Source organism: Ammodytes marinus (genome assembly GCF_949987685.1).
Source record: "Ammodytes marinus genome assembly, chromosome: 12".
Lineage (NCBI taxonomy): Eukaryota > Metazoa > Chordata > Actinopteri > Uranoscopiformes > Ammodytidae > Ammodytes > Ammodytes marinus.
Window position 1 is genome coordinate 8153833 of NC_137216.1, and position 25810 is coordinate 8179642.

Consider the following 25810-nt stretch of genomic DNA (forward strand, 5'->3'; position numbering starts at 1 on the left):
ACACAACATTCAATTGTTGTTCCCTTGTGGCCAATGTGTCAGTTTCAACAATAGACATGGAGCAAGATGCATATCATTTGGAGTTGTGTTTTGACCCCCTGACCAAATTAAGTATATACAGTACTCTCTTTGATCTCCACCAACTCCTCGGAAAATATCTGGCTTTTTGGCTGCTAAATGCTCCAGTATGTTCATCAGATAGTTGCTTACTGTGTCCGTGCAGTTATAGCATACTGTGGACTTATCAGAGCTATTTGGCTGAAAACTGCTGCATGCTACTGCGGCTGGGAGCAAAGACTAATGAGGGTGGTGAAGCTACACCAGAAGACTGTAAAGTTGCACGCTACATCACCACTGTTACATTAACCAATAAATACAAAATAAATTTAAAGAATGATTTACAATGAATTCCAGCCCTCATTTAGGACTGGAGGCTATGAACACAGTCACACAGTGTTACTTGATACTCATATTTGATGCCTTGCTAATGACAGGGCGGGGCTGCCTGCAACTACAGTACTTTAGGCAGACAGGCCTGAGGTAGAAGACTTGCAGGTGCTGAAATCCGTTGACATATTAAAACACATGTGCGCGCAATCTAAAAAGAAAACAAATCCATTCAAGTGTCAACAGGTTGTATAACCTTGTTTTTCACGAGTACATACTTTGCAAGCAGACATTTAAAAGCTTTATCACTGTCATACTTTTTCACTTATTATTATATCTTGTAATCTATGTTGTTGATGCACCAACTTTGCTTCCTACATTGTTTGCTCTAGATTCATTAAATGCTGTTCTGCTCTGACATTCACTGATGTTTTTTTTTTTTACATTTCCCAGCGAAGGCGTAATGTAATGTAAAATCTGACACCCTACAAGTGTTTCTATCAATCCACACCTGTCAGTTTGGTAAGCCGCAGAGAGCCTCTGTTGCTGTTTGTCCGCAGTTTTCCTATCAACACTTGTCAACTCTAAATAAGTGTCACTAAAGAAAAAATAGCACTTAAGGTTATAACGCTGGAAACTGCTGTGTGGCATCATACTGTTCCTATCACTGCGGACATGCATCCGTGTCCATAAGCGCGAGTGTGTGTGTGTTTGTCAGTTTGTGTGTGTGTGTGTGTGTTGCTGGGGTTACTAAGGAAGTGTTGACATAAGGAGGGTTTGGGATGGGGGGACTGACATTGACAAATGTGATACTAAGTACGTAAAGGTGTCTAAGAATAAACCAACCCAAGTACACATACCCACGCACAGACACACATACTCACTCTCTCACACACACACACACACATACACGCACACAGTCACACACACACACACACACACACACACACACACACACACACACACACACACACACACACACACACACACACACACACACACCAAACGTCCAAAGAGGGAATGCCTCTGACAAAACTGGATATTAGGCATGACCATGTGTCTAACTGCGTGTACAGTATTCTCTCACTTTTACAGGCTGCATTGGAACCTTTCTACCATCCGTGGGCTGTTAGAGCAATCCACTGTGTTCCATTGTCCCCCCTAAGACAGCCAAGCCCATCATCACAAGTGATTGACTCCATGACATGGAATGTTTCTATCGTATTTCAAAAATCTATCTGTAATCCATTACAGCCACACACAGTAAAACACACGTTAAGTTGATTATTCAGCAGATGCAGCATTAATCAGAACGATGTGTTTGAATATTTTTTTATCCCTGCTGCGATTATGGAAGTATACGTGGAGCGGCTCACATGTGACTGTGAACAATAGTTTCACAACCTTGACAAGTCAACAGGCCCTGGCCAATTTAAAGTGACAGTCAGGCTCTCATTAATCACAGGGAAACTAAGGAGATTTTTTCCTTCGAGAGATTTTGACGTGTGACTTTAGAAATATGGTTGCAATTTTCAATTGTTGTTGTGTGTTAGTGTGTAAATCGCTGACACAAGCCTGAAGAAGTGTAAAACCGATGACAAAAATCAGCCTATTGTAGATATAAAATAAATAAATATGCATGTGAAGGGCTCTCAGCTCATACAGACTCACTCAAATGACAGTTCAGATTTTGACAAATTAATTTGAATTCCATATGTTCATCAATAGAGTAAATGGTATTTCTAGTCATTCCACCTCTAAATACCAAAGTGACCTTCTTAGAAAGAATGCACCGTTTAGTTTTGTGCCAAACCATATTCTTAAATTACCCATATCAAAAAAATATGTTTTAAATATATTTTTGGGGCATTTTTCATGCTTTATTGACAGTGTGTAAAGGCAGAGGTGAAATGGGGCAGCGAGAGGAAGACATGCAGAGAACAGACCGGGGCGGGATTCAAACCCGGGTCTGCTGCACGGCCCGGGGGGCGACGCCCTTACCCACTGCACACGGGCACCCCAGATAAATATGTTTTAAATGTAAGTTGTTGTTTATTTCAGTTCCAAATCCCTTCAGTGTTTCCATTGACAGTACTTCTCCTTCTGAGCTCTACAGAAATACATCTTAGTAGTCACATGTTGGTTAGTTGAGAGGAAACAACACCAGCACCAAACTTACAGTATACAGTACATTGGCAGATCAGATATGCCCACTCAATTTGGCCTGGCATTAAAGGAGCTTCAGCTGGCTTGTATTGCAATTTTGCACAGACAAGAACTTTCTAGCTTAGGGCAGATTTGAAAAACGGCCAATTCATTCTCTTGATCAGTCTCAGTCAGAGTATAAAAGATCATGTTTTTATTGATTTTGTGCTGAGTACGAGATATTTCTGATTGTATAGCAACGGTTGGGACCTTTTAAAAGGGTTTGTATGTTGTGCAGCCTAAGGACAGTTTATTGATGGCTTAAATTGTGAACATTGGTGGAAAAAAAGTCCCAAACAAAAAGTCCCCAATGATTTGCAATCAAAATGATTTAAGATCTGGGTGTGAAGAAATACTGCTTTGAAGTTATGGCCAAAAGTGTATCTTATGAGACCACTCCTGACTGGCTTTGGCCTTGTAACCTTATACATGTGCCAGAGTGCAGCTAGCTGAGCACCAGTCCCCTTTCAACCATAGCTTGGTTCAGTTTTTGTGTTTATTTTTTTCTTTCTAATTTCTTCTTATTTTGTCTTATTAATGCTGGGTTTTCTGGCAGGGACGTTGCTTGACAAATTTGACAGCTTGGCTTGGTGTCACACATGGATTTTGGGGCGTCCTCTGGGTCGTTCAGCACATTAAATGCTAGTTTTTTGAAGCTGGCCTTTTCTGAAAACAAATCAAAACAAGTGTCTTTTGTTTTGGGTTTGATAGATCAGGCACAATGGGCCAAGGAGGGTAGTTTAGCAGTGGGTATCGCAGTGGGGGCGATTATGTGTGTGCTTGCGTGATTGTGTCCGTGTGTGTGTATGTGCAAAAGCACATGTGCGTGTATTGGCCTAGAGACCAAAATCTGCCCTACTTTCAGCCTAGTATTTCTTTTGTTAGCATTCAACAACTTCCCTTGATATGTTGATGGTGCGTCTGTGTCTAAAGGCATGCAGAAGCTGTACTTGTTGAATGTTAACCAAATTGTTTGTTTTACCTTTGTTTGAATGGCAAGGTGCTCCGGCGTTGCCAGGAAGTTCAGCACTAAAGATATTTATCTGTGAATATGGATGACGGAGCCAACCATTATGTTTCAGGATATAAAAAAATTGAAAAAGTCCCTTCATGCACAAATATTCTGTGTAACAGAGGCTTGTGGAAACACAAACAAACCCAGATGGGGTATGCACTTTGCAAATGTACAACAGGAGCCATAATAGAAGGCTATTGAATAAGCAAATATCTTTAAGCGAGTATGTGTTTATCTAGCCTAAATTATTGGCATGCCAGAGACTGACATGAAGTAGAAAAACCACAAAGAAAAACTACAGCTCTTTTACAATTAGTGTAATAGCTGTGGCCATCAGATCACACATCATTATAATCACCAAAGGAATTGCTGAGATCTCGGAGCACTGTGACGTCACAACAACAACAAAAGTGGGACGAGACTGACTCAAGAACCGTGAGTGCCTACAGCTACGTAAAGGATGGTAGCTCAAATTGGAACCATGAAGCCGGCCGGTAATCTGTGATGCATGTTGGACAGACAGATGGGCCTGCCATTTTACCATTTGCCTTTTGTTTTCTCCTTTGAAAAGTTTCTCTTACCTGAGGGTTCGTTGACCTTCTGTCCACTTGTGTTTCTAGCCCAGTTGGACTGATTTCTAGTGACATAGCTTCATTTTTCAGAAGTTACTTTGGTGATTCAATAGAGCCGATGGCCAGAGGTTCAAGGGAAGTTCTACATTTCAAATTTCTTCTTTTGATTTGATCCACATCTCACATTCTTACATTCTATTTTCCTCTTCATAGTACAAAGCTTGATTTGGCCAATCACTAGACCAATCGGCGAAATACAGGCATTCAGCCAGTACGTTTACCTCAGAGGTAAATACCAATGCACGGCAGCAAGAACAGGCGCGGCATACGTGGGCTTTAAAATGCTTCTCCTTTTATGGTGTGTAGGAAGTCAAATCTTAATCTGAAAAGTGGATTTTGTTTAACATGCAGTTGTGGTTCTCACAGTCACATCCGATCCACCCTCCGAACAACCCTCCATTTGGGATTGCGCGTCTATAAGTCCGTGTTTGATGAAAGGGCTCGGGACGGAAACTAGCAGACACTTGTCTGCCGTCTTCTACCACCGGCACTGGAAGGATTCCGCCACTAAGTCAAGTGATTTACCTCCCAACCGCTGTACATTCTTTCAAATCTCCTTTCATCTCCTTCCCGGTGATGAAAAGAACCACCATTACCTCTCTGTCGATAGATAGCAGTGTACAAGAGCACAAAAAGTGTGTTTTTGCAAAGATCCCAATTACGCAGTGTAAACATCTGCATGCCATTTGTACGCTTATGTCTCTAAATGCCCCATCATTGTTTTTCTAGAAGGCACATGTAACGCTATGAGCCAAAGGCCTAGTCGAAAGCAAAAAGCAAGTGAATGCCTCTCCAAAGCTATTTCAATCGGATATTACCAGCGCTGATCATTTGTTTGATCCCATTACTGCAGGGACTAACGGTGTCCAAAACTTTGTGCATAAACTTTGATGTCTGAGTGGCACAGGAGTGCTGGGCGCAGCAAGTTTCACTGTTTTTTTGGACTGGAGTGAGGTGCGTGAGTTGATGTTAGATGTACCATCCAATGTTGTTGGGCTTAATTATGTAATAAAAGGGGCATAAATGCTTTGAAGTCCTAAGTGCAGTTGTCAGTTTCTTTGAAGGCAAATAGTAATTGTCATGTTCACTGCCTCACAAATCAAATCTTCTACACATGTTTCCTCCTCCCCCGAAGTCATAATCTGTGCCCTCCCTGCTACACGCACACACACACACACACACACACACACACACATACACACACACACACACACATCACATCAACCTTTACGGCAGCCTTGATCTGCTTGCTATGCAGGAACTGCCAGACCCTCCACCCTTTCATGCCCTGCTTTCAGTCACCCACATCTGGAGTTGGTCAAAGTGCTGAAGTCTCCGGGGGAAAGATTTTGGTGGCCCCCCAAAACGAAAAAGTCACATTTTGTCACTTCCTGGAATTCATTGGGAAATAAAAATGAAAAAACACAGAGATGCAGCGATGCACGCACATATCCTTAAATCTATTCCCTATTGTATCCTTTTGAGTGCACGTGCAATGCATGCTGCAGAACTTTAACAAACTACTTATAGAGTCGGTATCATTGCTCTTAAGGTGAGAAACTGCAAGAAAACAATTTTTGAGATCTTTGTCTATTTTGCTTCCAAAGCATATCCACTTTCATACTAGTATGAATAAAATGTACATTTAGGTGTTTATTTGACTAAAACTTGTCTGTTTGCGTCCGTATATTTCTCCTATGCCACCATCTTTAACAGCCATTACCTTAACATATTTTTTTTTTCAATTCTCTGAACCAAAAATCTCAACCTCTAAATCACTTACATCAACTCAACTTTCCATAGTCATTATTAGAACTATTCTGAAGCGTATTACAGGAGGATAATTATATTCATATGTTGTTAATTGTCTGATTTATGATCATGATTTATGTTTTCTGCTTAAAAACAAGCCCAGAATGCATTGTTAAGACCTATACAGACCTATCCACCTGCAGTGGATCAAATAGTCTCTTGCTTCACCTTTCACTTACTTAGTATCAATAGCCTGTACTTGCTATATTTACTAGACTTTTTATAGCTCATGGTCTGTCCACACCTTGTGCACTTACATTGAGCCACACATCTATGTCTGTTGGAGAATAGGCGTGTCTCAGAGGAGTTCATTCTGCCTTTTAGAAGGTTATAAAGGTATAGGTTTTACATGGTGGGAGCCTCCTCCAGGCTACAAATCCATTCTCTCCCCCCCCCCCTCCCCCTTGAAGTTCAAACTCATATTAAATGACTTCCTTGTTCCTGTGCAATCTATTTCGACTATAGTGTTGAAAAGCAGGTGACTTGGCCCCCGGGCGAGGCTTTATAAAGTCACATCCTGCGTGCTGCATGAGATCCTTGTGGGCTAGCCTGGGTGTCTCAGACTTATGTCTAAGAGGTTTATCAGCTCGTGCCAGGGAGATTAGCCAGCGCTTACTATCAGGATGATTCCCATTTCAAACTGTATTTTTCAAGCCAATTTAGCGACTACACTCACTCCCATTTAAAAAAAGCATCGGCCCTTGAAATGAAAAAAAAAGAAACTCACCACAGTGCTTAAATGAATACATAACTTTATTTAAATAAATGCTTTGTCATAACAAAAAAAAGACAAAGGTTAAAAGAGTACATAAATTACAAGTTGAATAAATATTACACAGTGATATTCACTTTAATAATTTGAGTTTTTTTTTGTCTTATTTGTTTCATGTAGTTCCAAATACTGACCATTTTCATTTCCCACTCCCCTCCGGCCACAGATGGGTTCCATTTCAGTGAACGCCAAATTTTACCAAAAAAACAATTGTGTTGTCTCGTTACATCCAGAAAAATGTTAAGTACTCATAAAGAAAGTTGTATGTAGTTACTGTGCTACTGAAGGATGACATGTGAATATGAGTTTAAACCAAGTAGGAGATGTGAAACCTGAGGAACTTACTATAAACCCACAAACAAGTGTGGGGACCAGGACGTTACTGTGCAGAGATCCCCTTGGACCCCATACTAAAGAAACACACACCTGGGACATTTAAGTATTCACACACCTGATTGATCCAGACAGTGAATGGTCCCAGATATCAGCATTTTTTTTACTCAAGTATAAAAAAACAAAGTGAAACTTGATATGCTGTGCCTGGTAAGAGTATTACGTTCCCCAGATTTCCCATGACTCCTGGCAACTGTCTCGCTAACTGTATCTAAATGTCATGCAATTGGTGACCCCATATCGGGGAAAGTGGCTAGGCCCTGATCATGACCACCGCCCATGGCGCCCTAACTCTTCCTCTTCCCTTTTTCTCCTCTGTCTCGTTTTCCTCCATCTTTCTCTATCTCCACTCTCATCTCTGTGCAATTGGCCATGAGAACATCTCTAGCTGTGTGTTACTTTCAATCTACTTTGTTTTCCCCTAAAAGATGTTGCCGTATAGGAGGTCCCAGGCATGGGCTTGCACAGCCCCTGTCGACAAAATATTACCTCAAAGCCCCACCTTTACAAGGTAAGCACAAGATAACACAACATGTAGCTTTTGAGGCTGTTTGTTTTTTTACTTTTTTTTTTTTTTTACTTTTCGTTCCGCTGACTTCATGATACCACATCTTAGGACGTCGTTGTGTGTCAATATCAATAGTGAGTAACTGAAATAAGTGCAAGCTGCTTTTTTTTTTCGAAAGTGGAAGTGGGGATTTGGTGTCGGAAGTGGGACAAGGAGCCTTGATAATATATACTGTATATTCACAACTGAAAGCCATTGAGGATGCACTCGTCATTTCTCTTTTGCTACAAGCAAAACGGAGGCAACGGTTGGTTGACCTCCAAACATCCTTTGGCTTTCCCCTCTCTGGCGATCATATACATTGGCATTCACATGAAAAAAAGCAAGAATGTTAGCTTATCGGTTGTCAAGGAAAGTGAAGAGGGAGGTGTTAACTGGCTGCAGTCACACAGCAGTTCCTCACACATCGTTTCTTTGTCCAGAATCACCCCGAGGTACAGGCGCAGAGTGCAAATGGCTTTGCAATCTGTTGCTGACACCATTTACAGGATCTACCACATTCATTGTTCTTCTCTTGATAAGAACTAAACCTAGAACCTCTTGATCATTGTATCAAGTATAAACCCTGGCTGGGAAGGGGGGTGGGGGGTACGGGAAGGGGAGGGGGGGGGGGGGGGGTTGTCAGAAAAAGGAATTTGCCCTGTATGGTATCCATGTCACTTTCACGTCGCTATTTACATGTATTTGCATGTAGGAAGGCACTGTGACTTGCACACAGAGAGAGAAGAACTTATATTGAAAGACCCTGTCGTAACCTGTAACCTTTGTGTTTGGATCATGCTCCGTGTGGATGTAGGTGGAGAACCTTTGCATGGAGGCATGTAAGCAGAAGGGTTCCAGAAGGGTTAGCTTTTTTGACTGTCGTCAAATGACTCTAGGACTCTATTTAAATTCTTTACAGGCTAAAATCTTTTTTTTGTTTTGTTCCAAGCACAATTACATTGTTGTCATACTATGTTTCTACAGGAAAACAACATTCAATAACTATATTTAAAAAGTAATGTAATACACCATGGTTACGCTGTAGTAGCAGTACTGAGGGGGGAAACCACTTGATAAAGGAACATGGCTCAAAAGTGGGCGGTCTTTACTTCACTGAAGGCAATGAAAACAGCACAAACCAAACCATACAAAACTACACTTCACACAAACTGAATCAGAGAAGCAACTGGCCTGACTGGCATGTTTTGATTATGCACTTAACTCGAAAAAAAGATCGAAGTCCAACTTGTGTTCTCGATAAGTCGAGAAAAAAAACAAAAAAAAAACACTCATCTTTATTTATCCGGTAGAGTCAGTGCTCTCTAAGCTCTGTGTCGCCCTGCATGGCAGTGTCTGTTTCAATAGGCACAGTTGGCATATTAGGCTAGCTCCGTTGTCGAAGTTGCCACTAACATACTGTAGGATCATCTGTGACGATATGCTCACTCTTTTGATTCCAAACACTCTGCGAGTCCCGAGACATTACTTTAACATCAGTTATAGAGAAGGCCAGTCCCAAGACCACGTCAAGCGCTAGCAATACTTGTTGTGACAAAATCAAGAACAAAAGAGAAAGAAAAAAAGAACATTCTTTTTGTAATAGGCTCACTCCGTCATAGGCCAACACAGGCTGATACATAATACACACTCGCACTGTACACATACAAGCAGTCATGCAAGCGTCATTTAGTGAAGTTACACTTATCTAAGCAGGTTCCCCCTATTCATAAGTGCTCTGACAGAAACCACGTATCCAGATAGAGTCGACTGCTACAGCCCATCTCCATCTTTTGTTTCTTTTTTTTTCTTTTGGAAAACAGACAAAAAAAACAAATTACTCTGCCAATCGTCAGCTCCACAGTGGCATCATGTTCCACAGCCTAAAACTGATCTGCTTTCAATCAATGTGCCTGATACGTTTATTTATCTTTTTCTTCTTCACAATGTATTTTGTGTAAATTTTACGGCGTAAAAAGTTGTTGTATTGAAACCCCCAGCTTCTACAAAAATATATCCATTGAGTGCATATATTTTCATGGATCTGCAGCCAGCGAACCCGCCTCATACAAGGGCTCCCTTTGTGAGAGACAGTCAAGGGATCAAGTAAAATCATCTGGGACTTTAACGCTCATTCGGGTATGAGTGCTTGGTCAACAACAGAAAAGAAAATGAAAAAAAAATATACAGGTGTCTTTTTTTCAGCCTGTTCTTTCGTTTGGATAATTTTTTTCTTCCTTTTTTTCAATTTGAAAAAAACAAAAAAACTCTTGAAGTGAACAGAGGGCTGAGCATACAGGTGTGTTTTCAGAGAGTAGGCGCGGGCCCTGGGTCTCGTGGTTTGTTAGGGGTTTGGGGGGGTAGGGGAGTCGAAGGGTGGAACCTCCACCTTTCACTCGTTGTTGTTGTTGTTGTTGCTGCTCTCCAGGTCTTTGCATTGAATGTCCCCGCCGCTGTAGTCCGTTCCGGGGAGCTGAACGCCGTACCTGTCCACGCACCAGCAGATGCCTCTTTTGCGGCCGCGAGATGGCTTGCACTGTGGGCCAGAAAGACAGGATGATAGGGTCAGTTTCAATTGGTATTTATTAGCATTTTTTTTCTAGCATCCTGATTAGCACTGGAGCATTTTAATAGTTGTATTTATATTATCGGACCATGTGTGTTGTATGCAGTGTCTGAAACTGTGTAACTGCAAAACAAATTTACCTATGGGGTACAAATAAAGTAACCTGAACCTAGGGTTAGAAAAGCTGGCTCGAGTGGAGGTGGAGTCAGTGATTCTGGATCCCTTTGTTTTTATACCCTTTGTTTACAGAGCCTAGGCTGTGTATAAACACTAGATGTTAATTCAGCGCGCACGGTACGGACAGGTTGCGGATCGTGAGAAGATATTCACTGATTTATGACATAAAGCGATTATGACAACAAGCATTTTCCAGAATCGCTGACTCCACCTTCAAGGCCAGATCACACCACAGAACTTTTATTTGTATGATTTCACACAACAAAAACAATAGTTTGGTAGCTTGGTGACATGCTGTAGCGACTACTCAAAGGGTTAGTGGTTGCCTAAAACACTAGCAAGCCTTTAACATATTATCGCTAATCAGTTACAAATGTGTCCACAAAAGGTCTTCAAACTAGCTTGCTGTCCAACCATTAACAAGCTCAAATTCAGTCATTTTACAGTTTATTCCAAAGACATATTTATAATGTTGACTCAAAGTCTCTGAACTAGCACCAACTATTCGTCTTTTGTGGAGCCATGTGGATGGTGCAGCACAGCTTATAAAATATGAAAGCTTCCTCCATCTTAGCCTCTCCAGCTCTCTGTTCCCTATGAGGTCAGCACTGTCAACATCGATCCCATTTAAATGAATTGATTTTGCCATAAATACAGCAAGTGGCTGTTTTAAATGCTACGGTGACTCAACCGTGAAGGAATAGTTCAAAACAATCATCTATTATCATCTCTCTCTCCGGCTCATGAAAAGGCGACAGAAACTGTTCCTGTAACTGTGCGTGAATTTTTTCTATATAGAATTTGGCAGTGTTAAAAATACTTGCCAGTATGTATTTGATTCTAAAGTGACATCAGGTGTAAGAATATAGAGTGCAAAATAATATGGTAAGTCCCAACAAGCACACAGGAGCGTAAAGTGATGTTGAAAATCTTTTGACCCGGTCCCCATGACTACCAGTGTTTGAGCTAAGCTAACCCCGATGGGCAACATTTGCCCATTTCTACATCAAAAATGCACGCACAGTTACAGGGAATGGTTTCTGTCACCTTTTCTTGAGCCGAAGAGGGAGACAAATTGCTTTAAATTAAAAATGTTGAACTATTCCTTTTAACTATGCTGTATTCTAAGCAGTGGGCAAAAAGGCGATTCTAAATACTAGATATCAATGCGACATGAACAATTATATGACAGGCTTTCTCGGTGCAAAGAGTAAAAGCACTTTTCCGAAGCGAACTGACCTGCTTGCGCTTGAAGAATCCCCTCCTGTCACAGTTGGGAAGGTACAAAGTCAGAGCCATGACGCGAGAAGTGTCCTTCATGCCCTGAATGATCCCGTCCAGTTTTCTCCTGCACGGACCCTTTGGGGGAAAGACAGACAGCACTGTTACAATCATGCAACACAGTCATTCCAGGTCACACTGTCATGAGGCTGTCGCAATGCAAGTTATATTAAAAGTTAAGTTAAATTAAGCTAAACTAAATTAAGCTAAACTAAGCTAAACTAAACTAAGCTAAACTAAGCTAAGCTAAGCTAAGCTAAGCTAAGCTAAATTAAGTTAAGTTAAGTTAAGTTAAGTTAAGTTTAGTGTTGATATGTTACAGTGAAGATATGTGCCACAAGGGAGCAGCTTAGACCCTGTTTCCACCTGGGATTAACATCTGACTTTTTGAATCTGGTTACAAGTGGCCAGCTCTCAGTCCGTGTGTTCCCACTTGTATTTTCAAATGTGACTTCTTTGTCTACTTGTGATCCGATTCCATTTACCCGCGCTGTATTTAAATCAACACACATAATTTCCGTTTGCATTGCTGTTTTTAACCGGTGGGGTTCAAACAAGTAAACATACAGGGCTGTACAGTTCCACAGTTTTAATCGCATTTGCTATTAAAATGCATTACATGCAAAGATAATTACCAGTCTAGGTTGACGAGATAGGCTACTGTCTCATTTAGACAAGGAGGAGCGATGCACAACACTGCTTAGAGGGCTCTACATTAACACTCGCCAAATGCGGGAAATATCATAGATAGTATATAAAAGTAAAAACTCTTAGGCGAGTAAGTTATTACGCCACTTTGGCTGGTGAAAGATGTGTGTTTGCCGGGCGGCTTTTCTAACGTCTGCTACACTCTTGTCACCACCACCAGTAGCCTACACAGCTTTCTATATGCAGTTAAGTTACTGCATCATGTGCGAACAGAATATTTCCTGTGTGCCTTCACATTAAAAGCCTGTTACTAGCCAAACACGAGTTGACTTTTATTCTTAAGCAGATAAGAACAGGAAGTCGCTGCCTTGCAGCTCTCCAGTCAATAGCAGCAATTTTCGTGTTTTCAGATTTACGCAGTGAAATGAAAACAGAGGACAGAAAGCTTGTCATTTGCAATACTGGCGGATGCAACTAACGTTCATGAGGCTTCTATAAAAACTGCATGAACGCCAGTGATGCATTTTCAACGTATTTCCGCTCAGACAGGTGGCGGCAGTTGAGTAGGAGGTCCCTAATGTGGACAAAAGTCACATTGGTGTTTCCACTACCAAATGAATGCGGACACAACGGTCACAACGGACGTAAACCACCTCCGAATGTGGTTTTTGTGATCCGATCTCAATGCGTCTTGAGAGTGTTTTCACCTATAGTTAAAGCTTTATTCATGTGATCCGATTACAAAAGTCAGATGTTAATGACAAGTGGAAACGGGGTCTTACATTACTATCATCGGGAGTTACCAAAGTCACAAAAGAATAGCCTACTTACAAATTCAGGCTCGTGCTTGTCGATGGGCAGAGGGGAGTAGTCCATGGGGGAGCCAATGGAGCGTGACTTGCTGAGCTTCCTCTTCTGCTCCTTGCGCAGCGCGTGGACCTTTTTACTGTTCACAATGTCTTTGTGAAGGAGCGGCACTTTAGCCGGCTGCAGCTCCTCCGTAATCTCTGTGGTTATGGTGTCCTCATGTTCCCGAGACTCGTGATCTGCAACAAAGAAAAAAATGAATAAAAAAAGGTTAACAATTAATGTCACAATTTTAAACCATTAACCAAGATCCAGCTTCACCTTAATGCATTGACATATGTACATGTGTATGATTCATTAATGAATTGGCAAAGTGTAACATATTAGTAATAATAGATGAAACATATTGTGAGAAACTGCACTGGCTAGCAATTTGTGCCTAAATAGAATTGCCTCAGAACAAGCAGTGAGAACACATCATTGAGATATTATCACCGTATTAAATTGTTATGGACAAATGTATACAAAATAATGCCTCTTAGTGCATCCGGCAGACAGTAGAATTTCAGCCGTGTTACGAATAAAAGTCAAACATTCACTCTTATTCTAGCTCTGTTTTGGTCTCCACCAACGCATAAGGGTTGGTGGAGTTGGTCAGCTAGATGCTAAACTTCATTCAAGGATCATCAGAGCACTTTCACTATGAACAGCCACACATTCTGTGTGAAATGGAACGTACAATTCAGGCATTTAACATGTCTCTGTAAGGGATCCAATAACAGCATCATAGACCCACAATAACGTACATTTTGATTAACCAGTTAAATAGAGATTCATAGAGAGATTTATATTTGTAGATTTTACAATCAATGTAAAATAACCCTAACCCAATCCAGTATTCAGTATTTTTATTTATAGTACAGATTGATTTGTAATCTGTGTAAATCTTAAATGTGAAGTTCTGCAGCTTGCCATACACATCACACATAAGCACAATACCAGGTGCTCTTCCCATGGGAACCAACTGTTGCTTCCCATTTGTTTTCTATAAAGGAGGGGAGGCTGGAGCTCTGATCAACAGCTGATGAACTCCTACAGCTAGCAGGAGTTAATCTGCTCATCTTTTCTCACCCACACACATCCCCCGACCCCATTAAGACTTATAACAATGGAAAAAAGTACGTCTCTCTGCATTCATGAAAAACAACAGACACCAGTCTACTCTTCCAGGGTATTTTAATGTTGCGTGCATGTCAGTGAGACATGTTGGTTATGGACCTTAACACAGATACACATAACCCAGGCAGCACATATGAGTGTGCACACAGACCTCCATAATATGAGAAGAACATGTTGCATGGCTGCCCCTACACTGTGCCTGGAAAATGTGCTAACACGTTATCTGGACCGCTAAACTTCAACGGGGACTTAAGGCCTCCGAGGGTCGTTAACGTTTACGGCGACGTGCCCCACATTAAACCCATTTAAATGTCAAGCAGAGGAAAATCCAGTTGCTCTGCGGACTCGTATAAATGCTTGTGCCATTTCTGTCACATTTTATGCACTGCTCCTCCGGCGTAATGCCAGCTCCCCCCAGGGGGCACTGTAGTCTCAGGGATGGGAGAGTCCCTCTTTATGGGATGTTCACAGGTTGAGGTCCTTTATCCTTAACCTTGCGCACTCCCCCCTCCTATCTTTGGGGCTCAGCCTCTTAAGCCTGGACCCCCAGCCAGAGGTTCTTTGAGGCCACAGAAAGAAGCTCTCAGCACTCCCCCCCCCCTTCCATTGGCTTAGCTGTACCATAAGTACAGAGTTATTGTGGGGACTTTGCCAGGCCCCAACCGGCCGAGGACGATGGTGCCAGCGGATGACCCTGGTTATATTTATCTGACAAGGAAACCCGCCGTGGTGCACACTCTCTGAACCAGAGAGGAATGTTGGCTGCCGACTATAGGGCCAACTGCTGCTGCTGCTGCAAGACAAATCAACTTCCCTGTTTGTACAGGGGGCACGGGAGAAAAAGTTGAGTTGGAAAATAAGATTTTAACAAGTTTGCCACAAGCCGGCCGACTGGTGTTGTTAGTACACAGCCACTGTAGAAATAGAGAGAGAGAGAGGGGCACTGAGACGTAAGAAGGACACAAGCTCCGAGGAAAACTGATGTTCAAAGAGCCTGACACAGCATGAGCGTCTGGAGTCTCTGAGAGGGGAGGGGGGGGTGGTGGTGGTTGGGGGGGTGGGGGGCAGGGTGATTACCAGAATTGGGTCTTTGGCTTCTGCGCTGCACTGCCGTCTCTTTGAAATTAATCTCGCAACTCATGACTTGGCAGGCCTTGGTTTGTGTTTGGATATGTCCTTGTGTCTCCCCCGCGCTCAGACGACGAGGCTATTACTTGCTATAAATAAATACGTCAAACAAGCATTCCTATGTATACACCATGCATGTGGGCCGCTGTCTGTGGAAAAAAAGTCTTTATTTCGCCTGGACGGTACAATAATTTGTAATGGGGGCGCTTGATTAAAATGCCACATATTTGGCAATGACATACAGTACGCCATCGAGAATAAGGAGTGTGTGTTTTTTTTGTTTTTTTTTACGTGCATTCTTGTCTCGTGTGTAATCTCATTTGAGCATATAAAAACCAGCACTAAGGAAAAGGTCTGAGCCGCGGCACAGCAATTATAGCTACCTTACAGGTCAGTCACTTTGGAGAGAATGGCCTCTCCTTTAGAGAATACTGTAGTGTTAGAATCACAGGGTGAATGGAATAGGGGTTTTATGTCTGCACTTTTAAAAAACGATGCCGCATTTTCTAAAGACAATGGTGTCTGGCTTCTTTTTTCTCCTCCAGTCACAAAATCACCAAATCCATCTTTTCTGAAGTGGTGCTCTTCAGCGCACAGCCACAAGAACTCAGTTTTTCCATGCTCAGGGTACCCAGCTTGTAAAGGAGGCTTAAAGGGTCTGTGTTTAACTCCTGAAACCCAGCCAAGACGCTGGACGGGAGCCAAGTGAGCCAAGTCATGTGCAGCTCTTCCATTCAGCTGAGCCCAAAGCTGTGGGCTGCTATCTCTCTCTCTCTCTCTCTCTCTCTCTCTCTCTCTCTCTTTCTTTCTCTCTCTCTCTCTCCCTGCTCCAGCTAAAGATTTCATTAGGACGAAAGCAGTGGATTAGCCAAAGGAGGTGCACCTGATACTCTTCTCTGTTTAAAAATTAAACATCTGCACACAATTATGCTTCATGAATATCCCAAGTTTCTTACCAGGCAACAGTCCAAGCATGAAAGATAAGCTACCCCTTCTTTTGGTTTGTGCTATCCAGTGGATCTTTAAGACTTTAACGATACCATTTGGACAGCGAGAAATAAGAAAAGAAAAAGAACAATAGATTCTACCTCCTCTCATTAGATATCCAAGCAGTACACCCCATTTGTCATGTGCTGCCTTTGATTAAGTCAGTCTCAGTGCTGCTTCTGAAATTACATCTTATTACAAGATGTGAGGGAATGGTAAACAGAGGAGCTGGTTTAATCCGGACAGGGGGTAAGGACAAGATAATGTAGTGGGGGATAAATGAGCCTGAGGGGGCCTGTGTCATATAAAGCATGACGTTAGTAAACCATCCCTCAGCCTCAGACTGCCTGAGCTACTTAATATTTGAAAGCCAGGCCACGGCCTGATAACCCCGGAGCAGAAAGGGAGGTGTGAACAAGCCCAGTGGAGTGCAAGTCAGCGACGGTGCACAAAAGCCAGGTCCAGATGACCAAAGGAATATTGGTTACAGAGGCTTTGACCGTTGCTGGGAACTCTCGGGCAAGCGAAACAATCACCAGATTAAATGACAAAGTGTTAGTGTCACCAGAGTAAAAGATTGTTGGCACAGATGGCCACGGTTGCTTTTCTCATAAAGTGACTGTAGTTTTGATCTCAAAAGCCATTGAGATACACCCCTCTGCACGTGACTTGGCCACTGTACACAGGGCCAGTGACATAAGAGGACTGATGACTAAAGAAAAACAGGCTCCGTTCCAAAGCAGTTGGAGCAGAAATATGCCAATGGTTTTGTTCGACCCCCACCCACTTCAACTGTAACGGAATTACGTTTGGACGCTCATGTCCTGTCGCACTGATGGAATTTTTTGTTGGAATCCCTGTGCACGGTCTCAATCAAATGCTTTTGAAAAATGCAGGAAATAAGTCTTCCCAGGGTATTGTGCACACTAGAATATGTTCTTTGCAATCAAAAAGTTTCCTGCTTTTCTGCATGCGATGGTATAAATAGCAACACAAGAACAATTCAAGGATTATTAAAAAAAATAAAAAAAACAGGACTTATGGGAGGATGCAAAATCCTCCCCCAACAGGGAAATGCTACTGTAGGTATGAGCAAAATCCTCTGAACTGTTTACAGCTTCCGCAGTGTTGAATAAATCAATCGGCCTTTCAAACCCCGGTCCATGTGAAAAGAACATTATCAGAGAGGAGGCGCACGGCTCTCCTACTGTACATTCCTAATTTTGGTCTGAGGTCTCATCCTACATCTGGGTGTGGGTTTTTGCAACAAGCCACACGGACGGACGCAACCACCTCTTTTGGGCCCGCCGTTACCACAACACAATTGCTGGGTGTGACGGCGTTTCTAACTCCCCACTGGCAGAGGAGGCACAGCTATTTCGGCCAGAGTGAAGCGCTCTCCTGCGTGCAACTCTACAAAAGCATAAAAAAGACACATCACAGTGGGGCGTGAAAAAGGCAACTTCAACACTGATTTAGGGGTCAACACTTTTTTCTACGGACGGGGTTGTGCAAGTGTGGTGGTGGGAATCTCAACACAGCCAAGAATGAGCAAACCATCTTTTTTATGGAACACAATACTTACAACATTTAAATAAAAAAAGCATATAGTGTGTGTGTAAGTGATAAAACTAAGAATCAACAAGTGGGTATTCAGGAGGAATCATTATTCAATGCAAAATATGACAATAAAGGGGTTCATCAAGTCACATTCTGAGCCACACCAACATTTTACAGATGTCAACGGAGCCTCTTTTGTATTTTCTGAATTGTAAGGAACTAATTGGTCCTGCTTGCAATTGGAAATATAGAAAAACACAATGAGACGATTTTTGTCCTTCCTCGCATTAAGCTAGCATTATAACAAGGTGTCGGAGGATAGATCACAGGTGTGGTCATGTGACAATTGTTAAAGCCCAGCTTGCGTCCATCACTGCCTTTATTTAATCATATATGCTCCTGGTGTAGAGGGGCGACAGTAAGTGCTGATTTCTTTCACAGCTGTTGCCACCAGCAGGCTAGGTGTCATTTACCAATAAACTGTACAAAAACCACTGTTAAGTTTAATAGGGAGAAATCATGCAACAGAAAGCATGTGTGCCAAAGAGGTTGTGTGCTTGCCAGCGACAGCTCCGCTCGCCTAACACTGTCCCCATGGTCACACTGTACATCAAAATGCTAAGTGTAGGGGGAAAAACAGCTCTAGGTCAACAGTGCTATAGCGAAGTAAACCAGGTTTGCTTCATTCTTTTGGTATTACATTTTCCACAAATGGCATGTTTTTTTTCTTGAGGTCCTCGTGTGGTATCATGACAAAAGGAGCTTTCGAGTAATTCTCCCGAGCACCTGCAACAGATCAGTTGCCGCATGCTAGGCTTTCGCTGAACTGTCTCAGATGTTCAAGGTGAGATGGACAGAAAGCCACATACACTGCATCGCATGAGCAGTCATGAAGCCGTCAGGCAGCTGGGACCACACGTGACCGGAGCTATATCTAACGTGGCATGTCTCTATAAGCGCGCCTAACCTCCACACGGCACACATAGAGTATGGTGGCTGGTTGTCATTAGCCCAACTGAAAACGGTCAGGGAGAATCAGCGTTTCACCACTTCACCACCGCATCGGTTTCTCTTGCTAGTACCCAATAAGCGGGCTGTGTGACTGACGCTGTGGACATGGAAAAAGCAGATGGCGACTCTGAACGTTGGATAGCTTTCCCAAAAGTATGCGATGACAAGCAATTCTGTACGGTGCTTAGACATGAGAAGGGCCACAGTGTGACCATACATATGTGAAGGGCTCTGGCAAACATTAAGAAAATCTGCAAGTCTGCAGTTGCTCGACTTACTCGGATGATTGCTAACAGTGACAAAGACGTGAAAAATCACTAACCGTTCAAAATGTCGCTGTGGCTGCAATAATTCCGTATCTATCCCCTCGCGCTGAGAGCCAAGACAAATGTTAAGCATTAAAGTTGTGAGTAAAGGCACCAGGTTTCCTGTTGCTATGCTAATAAGGGGCATAGTGTTTCTGCACATGCGGGCCTGTAGAGTATTCTGGATTTGAAACCCCTCCCTAATCATCTTTTGTTTCTTGGCAGAGAGCAATCTGTTAAAACATAAGGCCCTTTCAGAAGCTGGGAGGACGAGGGGCCTGCTGCCATGAAGTCATATCTGTTGGCAAGCTATACAGGCTCTGATTCAATCGCAGGGGGGGCTAACAAAGTCAGTGCCCCCCCTCACGCACACACACCGACTCCTGTGTCTTACAATCCAAGCACTTCTCGGGATAGCAGAGCAAGGAGCAAAATGTGATATAATGGAATAAAATACATAGAGCGTAACTTCTGTCACCCCTATGAGGAATTCTGAGTAGTAACAACAACACTGTCTGAACATCTATGAGGTAAGCATCTCGGTGATCACGCATGGATTTTATACCTTCTGCTGTATGTCCGGGTTTTTTCTTAGCAGTTGAATCGACAACTGAAACACTTCATGTGGCGCTTTTTGAGCTCCTGCGGCAGTGTTATGAGGGCAACACCAGTTTGTAAACGCTGCAATACTGAGAAATACATGGAGAGCTTTGCAGGGGCTGACAGGCTCGATCAACTTTGTGTGAACTCGTTTGGCGATGGGTTGAACGTAACCGACATTCATTGATATGAAAAAGTTCCAATGCTGGGGACGGTGACCTGAACCCCCCCTACCCCCCCTAGACACAGAGCCATTGGCGAGGCTTCTTTTTTTCTGACAGGAGCAGTAAAGGAGGGTGCAGGGATGGTGGGGGTTGGTTAGGGGGTTAGGATAGCAAAGATTCCTCTCTGCCATTGTTTGGCTGCCCCCAGTCAATATTTAGTAGGCTGCAGCCCTCGTGGCCTCCAGGGTGTTGCGGACACTTGAGCTCCTCCTCCTCCCTCTGTGTGTGTGTGTGTGTGTGTGTGTGTGTGTGTATGTGTGTGTGTGTGTGTGTGTGTGTGTTTGCCTTGCTCAGCTGGTACGGCTACACAAGACAGCTGCAACCCCACACCGTAAGGAAACCAGAAGCTCACCTCCTCACCACCACCACCTCCGCCAGTGCCCATCCACACAGCCGTCTGACAGAAAGAAGGCCCTTCAGAGGGAAAAGAAGAGGGCCAGAGGCATTCTGCTGAATCACTGCCTTGTGACTGAGCGCCCAAGCAATGAATGCACCGCCAGAGGCAGGAAAAGATGCTCCGATTACCTCTGTGGGGCCAACAAAGAAGTCAGGTTGTGTGTGTGTGTGTGTGTGTGTGTGCGTGTTTGTATGTGTGTGTGTGTGTGTGACTGTGTGTGTGTGCGTGTGTGTGTGTGTGTGTTTATGTGTGTGTGAGTGAGTGAGACAAAATACTGCCTGGGGTGTCATCACTTCACAACAATTGCACACACAATACACACCCAGACACTCACACGCAGCCCCGCCCCAAGTATACGTGAGAGCAAACACACACATGCTCACACGCCAAAAAAAGGAACCGATAGCCCAACCTTTGCTTTGTTTCAGCTAAAAGGGATCGATGCAAAAACATAAGGTTGGCTGGGTATTTTTAGAACAACTGCATCCCCGCGGATGGGGGGCAACCACATTCTCTTTAAAATGTCATTATGAGAAGAGAGGGGAGAGCCCCAATGACTCTGTCAACGGCCCAAGATGAGCCCAGTGGTGGCCTGTTTTATCGAACGAGGCTTGTAGCCAAAACCTTTTGTGGTTACCACCCACTTATCTCTCTGTTGACAAGCGGCTCAAACTCTGAGTGACAGCAAAAGCTCTCTGCAACACCCAGAAACGTCTCTCGCGAATCATTCAAGGCTATTGGCTGCCCCTGTCTTCCTCCCTCTGTCTGCATATCTTTGGGTGTCTTTGTGTCTCTTTTTCGTCTGCTGCGTCTCTCTCACGCATACAGATTTAGTGGTAATCCGACTCCAAACAGCACACTGCCTGCAGACCTAAATATGTCGAAAAAAAGAGACCCAACGTTTGTGGAGAGGCACCTCAATCCATCCCATGTATAGTATAGGCCTACACTATGTTTTTTTCCCTCGTGCCTGGAGAGATTTGATGATACTGTAAAAGGCAAAACAGTGAGAAATGGAAGCCATATAGGAGCCCAATATGAAATAGTGAGGTTTGACAGACACTTGTTAGTGGATATTAAAGGGCCACGATTTGCAGAATAAGCTCCACTTAAGGGGGTTCCCACATGTCCCCCTTTTAATACTCCTTAAATAAATAGACCATCACACAGCGCACAGACTCCTTTTCATAAAGTAGGTTGAGACGTTGTGTGTGTGTGTGTGTTTATGAGAGAGAGAGAGAGAGAGAGAGAGAGAGAGAGAGAGAGAGAGAGAGAGAGAGAGAGAGAGAGAGAGAGAGAGAGAGAGAGAGAGAGAGAGCGAGTGTTTTATGTGCGTGTGCGTCAAGATAAGAGCACAGACGGTGAAACCTCTAAGAGAATTTCGTTTAATAATTCGCGCTGCCTTTAAAATGTAAATATTTTAAAACGGGGGCCCTGCCTGGCTCCTTGTCAGCCCGCTGCTGGTTCTCGCTGTGGACCGCAGTTTGACAGCTCCGCGCTGGAAAGCTCTGATCACCCGGGACACAGCATGCGCGTTCACCGCAGAGGAGGCGCGTCGAGCAACAGATTAACCAGCCCCGGGGCACGCACGCACACACACACACACACACACACACACACACACACACACACACACACAGCCAAGAAAGTGTTGGTTCGCCTTTAGTTGTTGCTTTTACTCGGAAGATTCAGCCTATAACACCACGGCGAGAGTGTCATTACAGCGTGGATGCTGCTGAGCGTGCGACAATCTATTGCAGAGTTTCTGTTCATATAGGCACAGAGCCGAGAGGCGAGCAGAGCAGAGCGGGAGTGGTAAGCTCCGGCAGCAGCCACTTTAATCAAGGCAGTGGATAAAAGTTAATCAGGTGGCAGGCACCTCAAACCATCTGTCAAACATGCGGCGTGTCAGAGAGCAGTGGTGCCGGTGTGTGGTGCCAAAATCCAGTTGATTTGAATCCAGTTATAGGCTATGTGCACAGCTGCTTTTATCATGATCAAAGGGTCATAAGATGTCCTTTGTCATAGCAAAGATATATATTTGTACAAGTGTATTGTAACTGAATAGGCAACATAATCGCGTTTATAGGATGATCAGGCAGGACATTTAGGCTACGTGGTTAACTAAGGTCTAAGGTATCTAATAGACCTGTGGGTGTGGGATGGACACGGTCCCTTCCAACCTACCTGCTGAAATACTCTTTTATTTGAAGGAAATCCCTTTTTGTCACCACACTCCTGTTCGAAAACCATTGCGTCTTGTGGGCATGATGGGGGGTTGGCCGTACGAGGAGGAGGCGCAAAAAAGGGGAAAATAATCAATAATGTCATTGAATGTAGGCCTAGTAAAGAGCGATTACTTGTATCTGGTGGGCTTTTGCTTATATCCCATCAGTCTACATTGCGATTCAACAGCAGCACACAGCGGATCCCCACATGGGACATTATATCATCTAAAAACACACAGACAGTGGAGAGGAGAGACCCTGCTGTCATTTGGAACTGATGCCTTCAAAACTACAGCCGCATAAAGAAAAAAATAAAATAAAAATTCAAGTCAAGTCAAAGAGTTCGCTCACTCACTCACTCACTCACTCACACACAGTCAGTCAGTCACTCATTCAGTCAGTCCGTGCGCCTCCTTACCTATGGGCGGGTGGGCAGGTTTGTATCCTTTCTCGTTGGTGCACACTCCCCTGCCGTGGAGGAGCGCGTGCAGCGGTTTCTCCTCGCCGCTCCGGGGCAGACAGCGGAGGCCCTGGGTACACGTCCCGGTGTAGACGCCGCACGCTTGCCCCTCAGACAGAGCGCACGTTAGGCAGCAGCCGCAGCCGGGCTCCTTGACCAGCTGGCAGCCGACCGGGACCGGCGGGCACATGGACAGCGCCTTCTGGTCACACGGCTCGCACGGCACGTATGAGCCCAAGCAACCCGACAGCCCCAAGATAAACGTCACCAGGAGGCACAAACTCAGAAACATTGTTGATTTGGTGGTGCTTTCTCTTCTCTTCTTCAGTTATTGTATACAAAAAACCCTCAAATAGCGAAGGAAGAAGAGACTGGGGTCTAATGTAATGAGCACACAATGCCTCAGTCAGATAATCCGATTTTTGCTTTAAAGCTAAAGCCAGGAGTCTTTATCCAAGAGTGTTTCTATCTATATATTTTTTTAAATAGGAAAAACATTAATTGCAGGCGTTGCGCACGCAATACACCGCGCAAAATGAGTTATTTTAAATGATAATGTGCTATTTCTTTTTTTCCCTTTCCTCCCGAGATGTTGTCCTGTGCAGGAGCGATAAGGCAATAAGTCTTTGCGCGAAATCTTCTCAACTTCTTCTCAGCCCCTTCAGGTTTTTTTTTGTCGGACTCCCAATACTTTCTCCAAGCACAAGTTTCCTGAGCAAGACTGATCAACTTGAGCGCTGCCTTGCCTTTTTAAAAACAGCCGAGCCCAAACCCCTAACTATGAATACGTTAAACGCCAAGGGAAGGGAGGCGCACTTGTTCCACGGCTTGGCAGGCGGCCAAACCTTTTTTTTCTCTTCTTCTTCTCAGCAGCAGGAGGAGGATCGCTGTTTCACCCCGAAGGCTGAACTGATGCCGAGGTGCAGGAGGCGACGGCAGAGAGCAACGTTAACCCTCATCGAAACGGGTTGTGTCGAAACATTTCAGTGGAGCGGCTGCGCGTAACCTGCGGGCATTGCCTGTCTTTAGATCCGCACTGTTTCAAACGCAACCCCACGCTGCAAGAAATAAGCCTCTCAACAGGTCATAGTCGGCAATCTCTCTCAAACAAACACCTTTTTCTACTTCTTTTTCTTACAGTGGGTGATTACATTTTATTTTCAGAAAGCCTCTTCACAAACCATTTAAATGTTGAAATGATGTATGAGTATTGACAGTTCACTGCGTCCATGCGCGAAACCACTCCTTGCATGAATAATAACAATTGCGTGAATTTCCCATTTTTGGAAACCTCCGAAACTTCTTCTAACCTATTCAAATGAAGAGGGGAAAAATCCCTTTTCTTAATCTGAGGGAAAAATCCCTTTTTCTTACATCACGATTCTTCCGTCCGTGGCCAAACAAATGAAACAGAAATCATCGGTAACCCCCGTGCTCGCTTGAGTCATCAGCGAGTCTCATTGTGCCTCGGCTTGAATGGAATATATCTGTCGTAAGAATAAAAGTATAAAGACGTAGGCTACTATACGTTCATGTCTTAAACAGGGGCAAAAAGAAAGAAATCAACATCTTGAAAATTCCACTTCTAACTATTGGGAGATGAGAAATTATTTTATTGTTTTTTTTCTTAATTCGTCCACTCCACAGTCTTTCCATCCACGCATGCTTTTTGTGGCAGCGGCAGCGTTACCTGCCCCAGTCTATAAGTCACCTAAAAAGCCTGCACCTGTTGCTCACATTGGACACCATTTGTGTCACAAATGGAGCCAGATGGGGAATCCAGCAACATGCTCTCTCTCTCTCTCTCTCTCTCTCACACACACACACACACACACAAACACAAACGCAGACACTCATGCACACACACACACGCACGCACACACACACACACACACACACACACACACAGCCCATCTAGAGAGAGATTGTGTGAGAGAATCATGTGTAGGGAAGAGAAATAGGATGAATAAAGGGGGTTGGTGTGGGGTGAGGGTGGAGGGGGATGTCACGAGATTTCGAGGCAGCAGCCTGACAACTTAAGTGCAACTGGGCTCTATTATTTTATAGCCTGTATAGCAGAATATTGCCCTGATTGCTTCAGCGTGTGCTCCGCTTGCACCACATATGCACTCTAAATCAGCCCAGGCGGCCGGGGCTGTTATTTCCATCTCTGCAGCCGAAGCAGCTTCCAGGGAAGGACTTTTCTTCTTCACCCTTCAGTAATGGCATAGAAAGAGAGTCAGGAAGCTATATCGCTTGTCCTTCCCATATCCACTCTCTTGCCTGATAAACGGCCACGCTCATTTCCTAAACTGGGGGCTATTATTTTGCCTAACCCCTGCGTTTGGCATGGCAGAAGGATCCATAGATAAGTGATTTACTCAAAGTAAGTTCAGCAGTTGACCACTAGAAGGCACTGTTAACAATGGTAAGCTCTGCACAGGAGCTCAATCACATGCGGGCCATTTGTTTATACTGAAGAAATCAGA

The 25810-nt window shown here is 43.8% G+C and overlaps 1 protein-coding gene across 1 annotated transcript; it reads right to left on the bottom strand.

Moving 5' to 3' along the window:
- Nucleotides 1-7770: 7770 nt before the first annotated feature.
- igfbp5b (insulin-like growth factor binding protein 5b) lies at nucleotides 7771-24029 on the bottom strand. Its single transcript, XM_080038128.1, has 4 exons — nucleotides 23280-24029; nucleotides 13267-13481; nucleotides 11746-11865; nucleotides 7771-10299 (listed from the first exon to the last, which is right to left on the bottom strand). The coding sequence occupies exons 1-4, from the start codon at nucleotides 23611-23613 to the stop codon at nucleotides 10156-10158; spliced, it is 813 nt and encodes a 270-aa protein (XP_079894254.1). The 5' UTR covers nucleotides 23614-24029; the 3' UTR covers nucleotides 7771-10155.
- Between the last annotated feature and the right edge of the window lie 1781 nt (nucleotides 24030-25810).

What these genes read in the sequence shown, in the direction of transcription:
- igfbp5b (XM_080038128.1), bottom strand. Translation starts at nt 23,613, where the DNA reads ATGTTTCTGAGTTTGTGCCTCCTGGTGACGTTTATCTTGGGGCTGTCG. An exon ending in ACAAGCACGAGCCTGAATTT is followed by an intron (nt 11,866 to 13,266) that starts GTAAGTAGGCTA and finishes TTTCCCCCAAAG; the next exon opens with GGTCCGTGCAGGAGAAAACT. An exon ending in GATTCTTCAAGCGCAAGCAG is followed by an intron (nt 10,300 to 11,745) that starts GTCAGTTCGCTT and finishes TCTGGCCCACAG; the next exon opens with TGCAAGCCATCTCGCGGCCG.